This window comes from Entelurus aequoreus, linkage group LG14 (genome assembly GCF_033978785.1).
Source record: "Entelurus aequoreus isolate RoL-2023_Sb linkage group LG14, RoL_Eaeq_v1.1, whole genome shotgun sequence".
NCBI classification, from domain to species: Eukaryota; Metazoa; Chordata; class Actinopteri; order Syngnathiformes; family Syngnathidae; genus Entelurus; species Entelurus aequoreus.
In genome coordinates, this window is record NC_084744.1 from 14,010,385 (window position 1) to 14,024,016 (window position 13,632).

A 13,632-nucleotide genomic window follows, 5' to 3' on the forward strand; every position below is an offset into this window, starting at 1 on the left:
AATTCATTTCAGTAGGCCTTTAATAACAGAAAACTACTGTAATAACCGGATGCAATAATAAGGAGTGCAATATTGGGATAGTGCAATACGGGAGGTGTGCAATACGGGGGGGCGAGTAATGTGTGATCGGCGCACTGTTCACTGTCGTCATTGTATTGTCGGATGAACTGTATGTATGTATGTATGTATGTATGTATGTATGTATGTAAAACGCTGTGTCTTGATGTCCAAGACAAATTTCTCCTTGGAGACAATAAAGCTAATTATTATTATTATTATTATTATTATTGCGCCGAGGTAGAAATCAGTTGACTGCTTTTGACAAGAGAGCCAAGGTTGTCCGTGAAAAGAGTCGTGCGCTTGTTACGTTACTTACGTAACAGGAGGCTAGAATAGACGTAGATACACAGACCGGGTGTCGCGCGAGACTAGCAATCAGTAGACGGGTTATCTTCAAAACAACGCAAGGGTCACGGCTGCCTGCCAAATAAATACTCGCAAAATATGTAACGTCAACACCGCTGGATCGTCTCCGTGCTGTGCCGTCCGTCAATATTGTAGCATCCCATGTAATGGCGGCTCGTGCAACGGGCTCAATCTCCGTGTCTCGGTCCAATTTCCCGCAACTTTACTTTCACCTTTCAATTCCACAACACAGGCCACTTTTCATCCTTGTCTCAAGTTTCGGATAGAACCCCTAGACTTCTGTGACGACACTGTTATTCTGTTATTCTCATGGCATTCAACTGATCAGTTGTCTTAGGCTATGTCTACACTAAGCCGGATAACCCCTTAAACGAAAAATTATTTAGCCTGAGCCCCGTTTCAGTCACACTAAACTATCGTTCAAGGTCCCCCTCCTCGGACAATTTCTTGAATATCCAGCTCTTAGCTTTGTATGGACTCATCGATCGTTTACAAACTGAGTTCGGAGAGGAAGTGACGCCAGAAAGACCGCGCCCCACACAGGAAGTGACGTCAGAAAGAACGCGCCACAGCCAGCTTCACAATAAAGCGGTTTTGTAACTCGGAGCTAACCACTGGAAATATGGAGGCGAGTCATCCAGACATGCCCGTGTTTCTACTTCCGTATGTATAGACGCTTGTGGAAAGAACACATGCATACCTTAAAAGAAAGCGATTGCAGCTATTTTGGATACAACACTTCTCAGATGGCAAGAGAACTTTGGTTGGGTCTTGGGCGCACTTAGAGGTGGGAATATTTGGGCAATTCAGGGGCTACAATTCGATTATAAATCAATAATTTATAGATATTTAATTGTTACATTGTTTGTATATTATATATTGTAAAAGCATTACATTTTGTTATTCTTATTATTTTGTTTCCAATCATTTCTACAACTCTTATTTTTTTGTGATAGAGTGATTGTGATAGACCACAGAACTTTCCTCTAGAAGGTCTTATCTTTGTCCATGTGATGTCTGATGAAACAAAATTTGAGCTGTTTGGCCACAATACCCAGCAATATGTTTGGAAGAGAAAAGGTTGAGGCCTTTAATCACAGGAACACCATACCTACCGTCAAGCATGGGGCTGGTAGTATTATGCTCTGGGCCTGATTTTCTGCCAATGGAACTGGTGCTTTACAGAGAGTAAATGGGACATTAAAAAAGAAGGAATACCTCCAATTTTTTTTAGGACAACCTATAATGTTGTTAACCGGAGGTTAGGTCTTGGGAGCAGTTGGGTGTTCCAACAGGACACATGCCAAAAGTGGTAAAGGAATGGCTAAATCAGGCTAGAATTAAGGTTTTAGAATGTCCTTCCCAAAGCCCTGACTTAAATGTGTGGACAATGCTGAAGAAACAAGTTCATGTCAGAAAACCAACACATTTAGACAATTTTCTCAAGAGGAGTGGTCAAAAATTCAACCAGAAGCTTGCCAGAAGCTTGTGGATGGCTACCAAAAGCGCCTTATTGCAGTGAAACTTGCCAAGGGACATGTAACCAAATATTAACATTGCTGTATGTATACTTTTGACCCAGCAGATTTGGTCACATTTTCAGTAGACCCATAATAAATTCATAAAAGAACCAAACTTCATGAATGTTTTTTGTGATCAACAAGTATGTGCTCCAAAAATAACAGTTGTAGAAATTATTAGAAACCCAAGACAGTCATGAAATTATGTTTTTTACAAGTGTATTATGACCACGACTGTATATACACACACAGTATATACATAATTATAGCTAATGCGTACTTTTGTTTTTAAATATGGGACGATTTTCTCTACAGAATTTCCTCTCTGGTCAACAAAAGCACCTTGAGGATTCTGGCGGGAACTCTCGTTCAACCCTTTTTCGATTATGCATGCACCTCCTGGTACCCTAGCACCTCCATCCATCCATCCATTTTCTACCGCTTATTCCCTTCGGGGTCGCGGGGGGCGCTGGAGCCTATCTCAGCTACAATCGGGCGGAAGGCGGGGTACACCCTGGACAAGTCGCCACCTCATCGCAGGGCCAACACAGATAGACAGACAACATTCACACTCACATTCACACACTAGGGACCATTTAGTGTTGCCAATCAACCTATCCCCAGCCCTAGCACCTCCAAAACCCTCAAATCTAAACTCCAAACATCTCAGAACAAGCTAGTCAGGTTACTTCTAAACCTCCACCCCAGATCCCACCTCACTCCTACCCACTTCTCTAAAGTGGGCTGGCTCAAGGTGGAGGACAGAGTTAAACAACTTGCACTGAGCCTAGTCTATAAAATCCGCTACACCTCCCTGATACCGAAGTACATGTCAAACTACTTCCTTAACGTAAATGACCGCCATAACCACAACACCAGGGGGTGCTCCACTAACCACGTTAAACCCAGATTCCGAACTAACAAAGGTCTTAACTCATTCTCTTTCTATGCCACATCAATGTGGAATGCGCTCCCAACAGGTATAAAAGAAAGGGCATCTCTATCCTCCTTCAAAACCGCAATAAAAGTTCACCTCCAGGCAGCTACAACCCTAAACTAACACCCTCCCCGGATTGCTAATAATCAAATGTAAACAATCAAATGCAGATACTTTTTCTTTTTCTTATGCCTTCTGATCTCTCTCTCTCTCTCTCTCTCTCTCTCTATGTCCACTACTTGATGTCCATAAACCCCCCCCCCCCAACCCCCCACCCCCCTGATTGTAAATAATGTAAATAATTCAATGTGATTATCTTGTGTGATGACTGTATTATGATGATAGTATATATGATAGTATATATCTGTATCATGAATCAATTTAAGTGGACCCCGACTTAAACAAGTTGAAAAACTTATTCGGGTGTTACCATTTAGTGGTCAATTGTACGGAATATGTACTTCACTGTGCAACCTACTAATAAAAGTCTCAATCAATCAATCAATTCCATTTTGCAAAGGACGGTGGGCAACCAGTTGGTTTGTTTGTGTGTACATCAAAAGGCTACCTTCTGGTTCACGGAGAATACCATACAATACCAACTTTATTTTTAACTCACAACGACTGGTTCATATACTATTTTTAATTCTGAAGCACCGCACATCTTGATGATTCAAACAGACATTTGTTAAAAAAAATTAAATTTAAAAGGGTTAGTTTTGGTGTTATTTCCTGGTCCACGGAGGATTATGTAAGATGACCGGACGGCACTATTTATGATTCTAGGTGGGAACAAATGTCTGTGGCAACTTTTTGGAGGATGTAAGAAGTTAGGAATAGATGAACGGGTCCATTGTCTTATTCTTGGGTCGGGGGACAGCTTTTATTGTGTTTAAAACATCAAAACAAATCCTCTTATCAGCATTTTGCTTGCTTTTTACTACTTGTTGTTACTCTTTTTTTTCACCGCCCTGCTTTCTCTCGGATTAGGCACCGTGCATGACACACGAGACCACCACTACCTTAAAGCCACACACACGCACAATCAATTATATAGATCTCTCTCTAGATCCTCCAATGCAGCAGCGTGTTGACGGTGCATGCTAAAAAATGAACACCTGGCATGTTTACAGCACCAATGATAGAAGAGCACATACTGTACTCTGTACAAATTACACACACAAACACACACACACACACACACCTCACGGAAGAAACAATGGGAGTGCACTTGTTGATCTGCTGGAGTACACGCCAACCCGGAGTAAGAGCAGACGCAGTCATAGCTAGAATAGTTTGCAGACACGCTGAGAAGATAATTAAAACTTAGCACATTTAGTCTTCACTGTTATGTCTGGGTTGTCTTGTTTACCGTCGGCATGTGTGGTTTCCCACTTTTTTCCCCTAACTAAAACATAGAAATGCTTGTTGTTTTTTTACATACAGTATTTTTTATGTATAGAAAAAAACCCTAATAAAATAACTACAAAATAGAATAAAATAAACATTAAATATTTTATGCTACACATATGCCATAAAATGTAAAATATATTGTAATATGTATTATATACATATGAATAATATAACATATTTATTTTAATCTAAAACAATGTTTTTATTTAATTTAAATGCAAACAACTAGTATGAAATATGGGTAACACTTTAGTATGGGGAACATATTTTAAGTAACAAAGACTTAATTTTGAGTTATTTGGACACTAGGGGAACATATAAGGGTTAGGGTTACTAATAAGCAATAATTCTGAGGTTATTGAGGGAAGACTCTTAGTTAATGGCTTACTGGTTTTATAATAAGGCCATGCAGAATAAGGCATTAGTAAGTACTTAATAATGACTAATTAAGAGCCAATATGTTACTAATTTGCATGTTAATAAGCAACTAATTAATGGTGAATATGTTCCCCATACTAAAGTGTTACCAAAATATGTTATAGACAACAATTATATGTTTACATGTTGTGTTATTCTTATATCATACATATTATATACTTTCTGATCTAACATAACAGAAAATAAATATGTATAATACAATATGAAGTATGTTATATATAATATGTTTTAGATATTATATTTATTCACATTAAATAGTATGTAATATATTATCTAAACATATCATTATATGTTTTATTTGACATATATTCTTATTTGTATTACACTTAATAGAACTGGTTCTCAAACTTTTTTCACCAAGTAACCACCGTAATGACCAACATTAAAATACAGTAGCCTAGTAGGCCTAGGTATTCAATACAAACAGGCAGATGTTTTATTTAAAAAGTATACTCAATATTTTTGGCCACTATAACAGTAAACATAGTTTGAACAGTAATACTGTGTTTAAATATAGGAAAAGAAAACACTGTACTTCAATCAAGTGATTATTTGGCGTACAACTTGATGTACCCCATGTACCACTTGTGGTACATGTACCACTTGTGGTACATGTACCACAGTTTGAAAATGACTGCTTTATATAATCAAAATGTATACAAAATAAAATGTCATGTAATGCATTCTTTTTTTTGTATTACTTACAAAATAAAAAAGCAAATAGCTACAGTAAAATATTATGTTAAGTACAAAAATATTGGATATTTTACATAATTTTATTTAGCATGATGCAATCAAAATTAAACAAAAATATTAAATAACATGTTTTACATCTACAAAGTAAAAAAGATAAAAATAATAAATCAATCAATTAAATTAAAAAAATAAATATAAATATATATATATATATATTTAGTGTAACTATAATAAGTGCAAATACTTATAAATTGTTATTTCTAGCAATGTTTCTTTATTTTGTAGATTGTATGTGCTTAATTTTAAGTATTAAGGACATTAATTCACATAACAATGACTGTTATATCATCTCACCAACTGTATGTGTCAGTGTACCCACTAGCAAGTATTTTTTATTTTAGAATTCCTGCTTTTGAAGTCTTAATTGCTAAACCGATGGGAAAATACACACAAAAACAACGAATAATAATTAAGTGTTCCTTTAAGATTGTTTACGGCCTGGCACAGTACAGTACATTGTGCTTATTTACACATTCAGGAGCGTGTTGCTGCCATTCTGAGTCGAAAACAAACACACAACACAGACACAATTGTGGAAACCATTGAGGCTGACGGGTGATTTGAGGACAAGTGAACGTCACACCAAGTCAACCACAGACATGACATTACCCATTGTGATCGTAGACAATCGAATAGTCATTGACAAGAAATAATAATTATCTTTGTCTGACCTGCTCAAATGAATTCTTCTGAAACTCTTCAAAACCAAAGATGTCCAGGATTGCAATTTCTAAGGAGGGGTCACTGCAGGAAATAGGAATATAGAAGAAACACGTCATGATTGCATACATCGTCAACATATTTGCTGTGCTCATAGGATCGAGTTTTGCATTTTGTTCCCGAAAATGGAGTGAACCCTAACATTGAAACTGAAGTATGTATAGAATCGTGCTTACAGCGTAGACTACTAGTCCTGAAACATTTGTGGTGACAAATGTACACATTTTTTTGCATGTATTTACAAAACAACATTCCAGAAGCTGCCTGTGGTAAAACATCATCACAACAACACTGAAAAGCTCCCTTTATTTGCATGTTGTACAAACACTATGGCAAACATCTTCTTCAACTTTTGGCCGTGTCCTCCATTCAGCGCCTCGATCTGCATTTTCCATTTCATCGTGGAGCGTACATGCCAGCTGTTGTACGACATGCAATTCAAAGTATTCCGCACGGCCGCCGCTAACAGTTAAAAATGTGAAAAGTTAAAATATGGGCCTTGAGGCACTTTTCCAACAAGGCAACCCCCCGGCCTTGATGTGAGGCTGACCCATCTTCAAGGCCGCGCTTTTCTTTTTTTTGGTGGCAAGATAATTTAACAGCAATCCAATTGAGTTCATGCAGAGATAAAGAAAAAGTACAAACAATTTCGAAAAAAAAGATGTGTTTAAACCAGGGGTGTCAAAGTCAAGGCCCGCGGGCCAGACCCGGCCCGCAAATGAATGATCTATGGCCCCCGGGATGATATTTGATTAGTATTAGAACCGGCCCACAGGCCACAGCCGCCTGCTGCTGTTTTGCACGCACCAATACTCCATCAGTGTTGGCGCTAGGAATTTTCAAAATGGGGGTCCCTAGTCATACTTAGATTTAGACTTCCTTTTTATTGTCATTCAAATTTGAACTTTACAGTACAGATAAGAATGAAATTGCCATGCATTAGCTCATAGTGCAGAATAAATTCGCAGTAAGGTGCAGATATAAATAAATAGATTACTGTACAGATAAATATATTGCACTTTTGCATATGCATTCACGTTTATGGATGTATGTTATATTGTCTTTATAATGGGGTCCTACAGTACATTTTTTTGTAACCGTTTTGAAAACAAATGATAAAAGTATCCTGTTATATCTCACATTCTATATTGTGTTCTGGAAAAAGGTTGTCATAAATGATACTTAATTAATTTAAAAAAATAATATAAAAGAAAAAAACAATTTATGCATATGTAAATGTATTCACTTTCTTCTTTCCTTCATTCATCTAAACTTTACAGCTGCCTGAATTTTTTTGTACATTTCCATTGTAAAATTTTCAAAATGTGTTTGTTCTATTTTTGGCCAAAGTAAGTCAAAGAAAACAATCTGAAGTTGTCTTTATCTTTTAGTTTTCCATCCATCCATTTTCTACCGCTTGTCCCGTTTTTTTAGTTTTAATGCAATGATTTTAATAGTCCGTCCCGCGTGTGCACAGATTGTCCTCCATGCGGCCACTGAGCTAAATTGAGTTTGACACCCCTGGTTTAAATAAATAGATAAATAACCAATAAATACAAATATTAAATACATAGAAAATAATCTAAAATGAAGAACAAGATTCTAAACATAATAAAAATTATTATATTATAAATTATACATAAATAATATAATAATAAATGATAGATTAACACATTTTACTGGACAATATATTGTCCCACATTTTACTGCCGATAAACAATTTTTTTTTTTTTTTAGACCAATTTAAGCACTAATGTAATCATAATATATAACGCAAGTCAGGCACGTGCACACATAGGGCCCTATAGGTGCTTGAGCCCCTGCCCCTTTTTGCCTCGTCTTAAAAGTGCCCTCTGCCTTTGTGTGTGTTTTTTTTTCTTCTTCTTTAAACAACATTAATAAATTCCTGTCAGGGATGTACAAAAAAAACAAAACAAAAAAAACAGCGGTACAAAAACTCCACGTTTTCTTGTAATACCGGCTTGTTTGAGCTTGCCGCTTTCGCCAGAGAGAGAGAGTGAGAGAGCCAACTGCGCCCATGAGACGTAACAGCCTGTGAGTTATGTTATGGTCTCGTCGCCGTCCACTTATTCAGCATCTAATATGGGTAATATTTCAGAAAAACGCTGTATTATTCTATTATTCAATGTGTCAGCTTCTGTTTTTGCCGGACGTCGGAGCACGGCGCATCAATTGAGCACGGCACATCAATTCCGCACAGAGCAGAGCGGATCGTGCGGGACAGGAAGTAATGTACAAAATACAAAATAAAACACCGAGTTAATTTTCAAAATAAAATGCACTGTGTTTACGGCGGATCACATTTTTCTCCCAGTAGAGTTTTAGATATAAAGTTTATTGTGACTTTGCTATTACTGTGTGGGTTAACAAAATAATAATAATAATAATAATGATAATAATAACAATAATAAGAATACTAATGATAATAATAATAATTATTATTATTAATAATAATAATAATTTCAGCATTCTGGGGATATAAGATGTAGGTTATCTGTTAGGAATATTACCATCTGTATTTAAACTTGATTCATGTTGATTATGCCTGCAGCACAATGCCAAAAAAAGAAAGGATACAGCTCTCTACTGGCCCCTGGTCCATATTTTTGGCCCTGTATTGCGTTTCAGTTGTTTAGTCTGAGCATTAATTGAGAAAGACCATAAGTTACAACTTGATGGTGTTTTCATCAAGTTAAGGGAAGAAGGACAGATTTTCACATTGAAGTTTTTTCCATTTGGGTATTTATTTTTGTATTTTTTTTCAAAAGTTCATGTTGCACTGTTCAATGTTCAATATTAAAGTGCTTATCTTTAACAATAAATAGCCTAATAATAAACCAGTGTTTTGTTGCTTTTCATGTCTTCCAAGCCTATGATAATGTGAATTAACTCATTATGACCATAATTTGTTGACACAAAAGAAATGGCAATCACTTTTACCTACAAAGGACACACAGCTAAGTAGTTAGCTTCCTATTAGCAAATGTAATTTTACATTAATTTCCATATTGTGTAAAGGACAAAAAAACAATTCCTGCCCTTTTCTGACTTTGAGCCCCTGCCCCTCTAAAATCATGTGCACGTCCCTGACGCAAGTAACCCTTTCAAACGCAATAAACATTTACAGTATTTTTCATTAGCATTTTTTACCATTGTAATTGGAAGCTAAATACCTTAATTATCTTAAGTATATAAACAAACAATTGACTTTAAATACATATTGAAACACGGAGTGCAGTTTTTACCCAGATGGAAAAACTGGGTCGGGTCATCACTTTCCCCAAAAATTTGGCATGGCAATGTTATCAGACAGTAAGGTTCTCGGCCTTCTTGTTGTTCACTCTGTGACAGGGCGAGGCGTCGCCTTTCAGCGCCAATTGTCGCCGCCCACATTCTGACATAATGATTTTGTAACAGAGATAATTCCGAGCGTGCCAAACAATGACAGCTGTTAGACACGTAAGCGTTACGGCGGAATAAAACCATTATGTCAAAACGGCCTCCATACCCCACGCTGTCATCCTGTCCTTGCAGGTAGTCATTGATGCAGTTGACCAGGTGGCTGAAGAGTCTCCCATAAATGGACTTGGCTAGCTGGTCTCTGCATTGCTGGGCCATCTCCACCGTGTGGCGCCGAGTGATCACATCACCTGACACAAAAACAACGTCGCTGACAAAACTGTATGACTTACTGCGAGAGACAGGTGTAAAGTACCTCTGAAGTATTGGACGTCCGAGGTGAGTGCGGCGCTTAGGTCACTGTAAGACACCTGCAACAGTCCCGCCACTGTACGTGCAGGACACACACAAGAACGATCTTGATATGCCACACCTGTGAGGTGTGGATGGATTATCTTGGCAAAGAAGCAATGCTCACTAACACAGATTTAGACACTCTTTCAAATGTTCTTGTAATCAGACAATATTTTCGGTATATTTAGATCAGTGGTTCTTAACCTTGTTGGAGGTACCAAACCCCACCAGTTTCATATGCGCATTCACCGAACCCTTCTTTAGTGAAAAATACAATCATTATTATTTTTTTTCAAATTCAAGACAAAGTTATGTTTTTTTTCACTGGTGCACCAAATGAACCGTGCATGAGCATCACCTTGTTCATAGAACAAAACCAACACGGTGCATGAACTCACAACGAATGACACACTTGTAAATCAGTGTGACTTCTACTGTTGCCGTATCCATAATGCGCTGATAGGGAGAAGTTTGTACTTACACAATGAGTCGGGTGTGTCTTGACCTCCACCGAACCCCTGAGGCCAACTCAGCGAACCCCTATGGTTCGATCGAACCCAGGTTAAGAACCACTGATTTAGATGGAATCTCTACCTAACATTTTTCAACTATCCCCCCCCACCCTTATAATCCGGTGCGCCCTATGGTCCGGAAAATACGGTATACAGTTATTATTTAACGACGGCTACAGTTGACCATGGGAGTGATTCATTCACTTTATATTACCTTCTATGGGACATCATTTGATGCAATCTTAAAGTGCTTCATTGAATCATTTTTGAGGCAGCAATAAAATGTAATCATTTTCAAGAATTTTCGGCAACCTTCCATTGTTAAAGAGGACAACAGAAACTGAATATTAGAGATGTCCGATAATGGCTTTTTTGCCGATATCCGATATTCCGATATTGTCCAACTCTTAATTACAGATTCCGATATCAACCGATACCGATATACAGTCGTGGAATTAAGACATTATTATGCCTAATTTTGTTGTGATGCCCCGCTGGATGCATTAAACCAGTGGTCCCCAACCTTTTTGTAGCTGCGGACCGGTCAACGGGGGGGGGAATTATGGTAATATTTTAATTTTTTTTGTCATAAAGAAATACAATCATGTGTGCTTACGACTGTATCCCTGCAGACTGTATTGATGTATATTTATATATAATGTATATATTGTGTTTTTTATGTTAATTTAATTAAAAAAAAAAAAAAAAAAATCAATAAAAAAATGTATTTTTTTTTTTTTTTTAATTTCTTTTGCGGCCCGGTACCAATCGGTCCACGGACCGGTACCGGGGCGTGGCCCGGTGGTTGGAGACCACTGCATTAAACAATGTAACTTTACCATGAATTCATTAAACAAGTTGAAAAACTTATTCGGGTGTTACCATTTAGTGGTCAATTGTACGGAATATGTACTGTTTGAGGTGGGCGGTGTTTGGTTGTAGCGGGGGGGGGGGGGGGTGTACATTGTAGCGTCCCGGAAGAGTTGGTGCTGCAAGGGGTTCTGGGTATTTGTTCTGTTGTGCTTATGTTGTGTTACGGTGCGGATGTTCTCCCGAATTTGTTTGTCATTCTTGTTTGGTGTGGGTTCACAGTGTGGCGCATACTTGTAACAGTGTTAAAGTTGTTTATACGGTCACCCTCAGTGTGACCTGTATGGCTGTTGATCAAGTATGCCTTGCATTCACTTGTGTGTGTGTGTAAAAGCTGTATATATTATGATATATATATATATATATATATATATATAATATGGGACGGCACGCTATTTGTATGGAGGAAAAGTGGACGTGACGACAGGTTGTAGAGGACGCTAAAGGCAGTCCCTTTAAGGCACGCCCCCAATATTGTTGTCCGGATGGAAATCGGGAGAATGGTTGCCCCGGGAGATTTTCGGGAGGGGCACTGAAATTCGTGAGTCTCCCGGGAAAATCGGGAGGGTTGGCAAGTATGCCCTACGTCCGTGTTTTATCGGATATGTACCGCTGTGTACAGCGGCGTTTTAAAAAGTCATTAATTTTACTTCTTGAAACCGATACCGATCATTTCCGATATTACATTTGAAAGCATTTCTCGCATTCATCTCTACTGAATTTAACCTTAATTAGGTTAAAGTTACTTAAAGTAACTCTTCATCAATCCACACTGAGATGACTTTAAACAGGACCAATAGAGCTGAGTGTGTGTGTGTGTGTGTGTGTGTGTGTGTGTGTGTGTGTGTGTGTGTGTGTGTGTGTGTGTGTGTGTGTGTGTGTGTGTGTGTGTGTGTGTGTGTGTGTGTGTGTGTGTGTGTGTGTGTGTGTGTGTGTGTGTGTGACGTCATGCTGACATCATTTATGCCTCCCTCAGTTAAATCGATCGCAGTCAGGAAAAGTCATCAGTGGATTTCTGAGCAGAGCCCAAAATCATAGTGGAATTTCTTTGCTGACGTCCTCAGCCTGCTAGGCCGCTGATGTCATTTTTTTTTTACCACCCGCCAAGAGGTCAGGGGTCGCCCAGGCACCAACGAGCGCATTGGGAGGAATAATTATCAGGGTGCGATGCAACTTTGAAGGAGGCAAGTAAACATGGGCGGGGGGTGCAGGTGACCCCAAACATGTGGAGGTACGCACCTCTCTCCAGCAACTGCAGGTCAGCAGGAAAGGCGCTTTCAGCATCTGTCAGGGCTGAGAAACGCAGATCCCCAATGTGGAGCACGGCGGAGAGCAGTGTAAACAAGGAATCCACTTCCTGTTTGGAAACAGTATTGATACAGGTGTTGTAAACGTTACATTTGCAGTGGTACCTCGGTTTTAGATGAACATTTTCACCAAAACATGCCTTGCTTTTCAAACACGGTCTCAGTTTTACATGTTCATAAATGTTACTCCAAAAATAAAGATGATTATTTATGTTCCGATACTTTCCACTGTGTGATAACCAAAAATACTGCATTATGGCGCAGTATTGTTAACTGATACTCGTGTCTCGAGGCGCAACGTTCTGTGGTTGGATTTTTGCATTGGTGACAAAATTTCGTAATGTAGTAGGTTGCAAAATAAAACATAACGTGGACGCCCTTTGGAGAGACCCTCACCTTTTCACCATTCATGACATGTCTACCCTTCTTCCTCCCTCTTTCCTCTATTCACACACTCCTCTTCCTCTGTATCCTCCAGTGGAGGGCACTTAATAAAATATACCCCATTAGCCAGTGATCTGGATCTCGGAGGGCGGGGGATGTTTGAATTTTACGTTGTGTGTGTGTGTGTGTGTGTGTGTGGGTGTGTGGGTGTGTGGGTGTGGGTGTGTGGGTGTGTGCGTGTGGATGTGATAAAAAGAAGCATTAGTCCCATGACTGGCATGAGGATTTTTTTTTAAAAACCTTTATCAATATCTGTGCGGCTTATCTGCATTCCAATCAATGTCTGTCCTTAATTTAATATGCACATTTTTGACCCTCGCGTTGGCCTTTATCTAGTAGTTAGTGTATTTACTGTATCGCCAATGCGATGACAATAATAATGTCAGATAGGTATTATTTACCTAACAATATGTTTGAGATCTGTTTGTGTGTGTGAGAGAGGCACAGCCTGGTGACAAAATGCCTGTATTGCATGTAATAGATGGAGCTAATGTGAATCGGTATGTATAATAATC

At 38.5% G+C, this 13,632-nt stretch overlaps 1 protein-coding gene across 7 annotated transcripts in view; it reads right to left on the reverse strand.

Annotated features, from left to right (window-relative positions):
* The window catches only part of myo16 (myosin XVI), a 375,845-nt gene that overhangs the window by 145,662 nt on the left and 216,551 nt on the right, over nucleotides 1-13,632 (reverse strand). For all 7 annotated transcript variants that reach the window (XM_062069026.1, XM_062069027.1, XM_062069029.1 and 4 more), the window contains 4 exons: nucleotides 12,606-12,723; nucleotides 9,947-10,018; nucleotides 9,740-9,881; nucleotides 6,162-6,234 (listed from right to left, as the gene is read on the reverse strand). In XM_062069026.1, coding sequence (XP_061925010.1) covers nucleotides 6,162-6,234; nucleotides 9,740-9,881; nucleotides 9,947-10,018; nucleotides 12,606-12,723 — 405 coding nt within the window. The remainder of the gene's footprint in view (nucleotides 1-6,161; nucleotides 6,235-9,739; nucleotides 9,882-9,946; nucleotides 10,019-12,605; nucleotides 12,724-13,632) is intronic.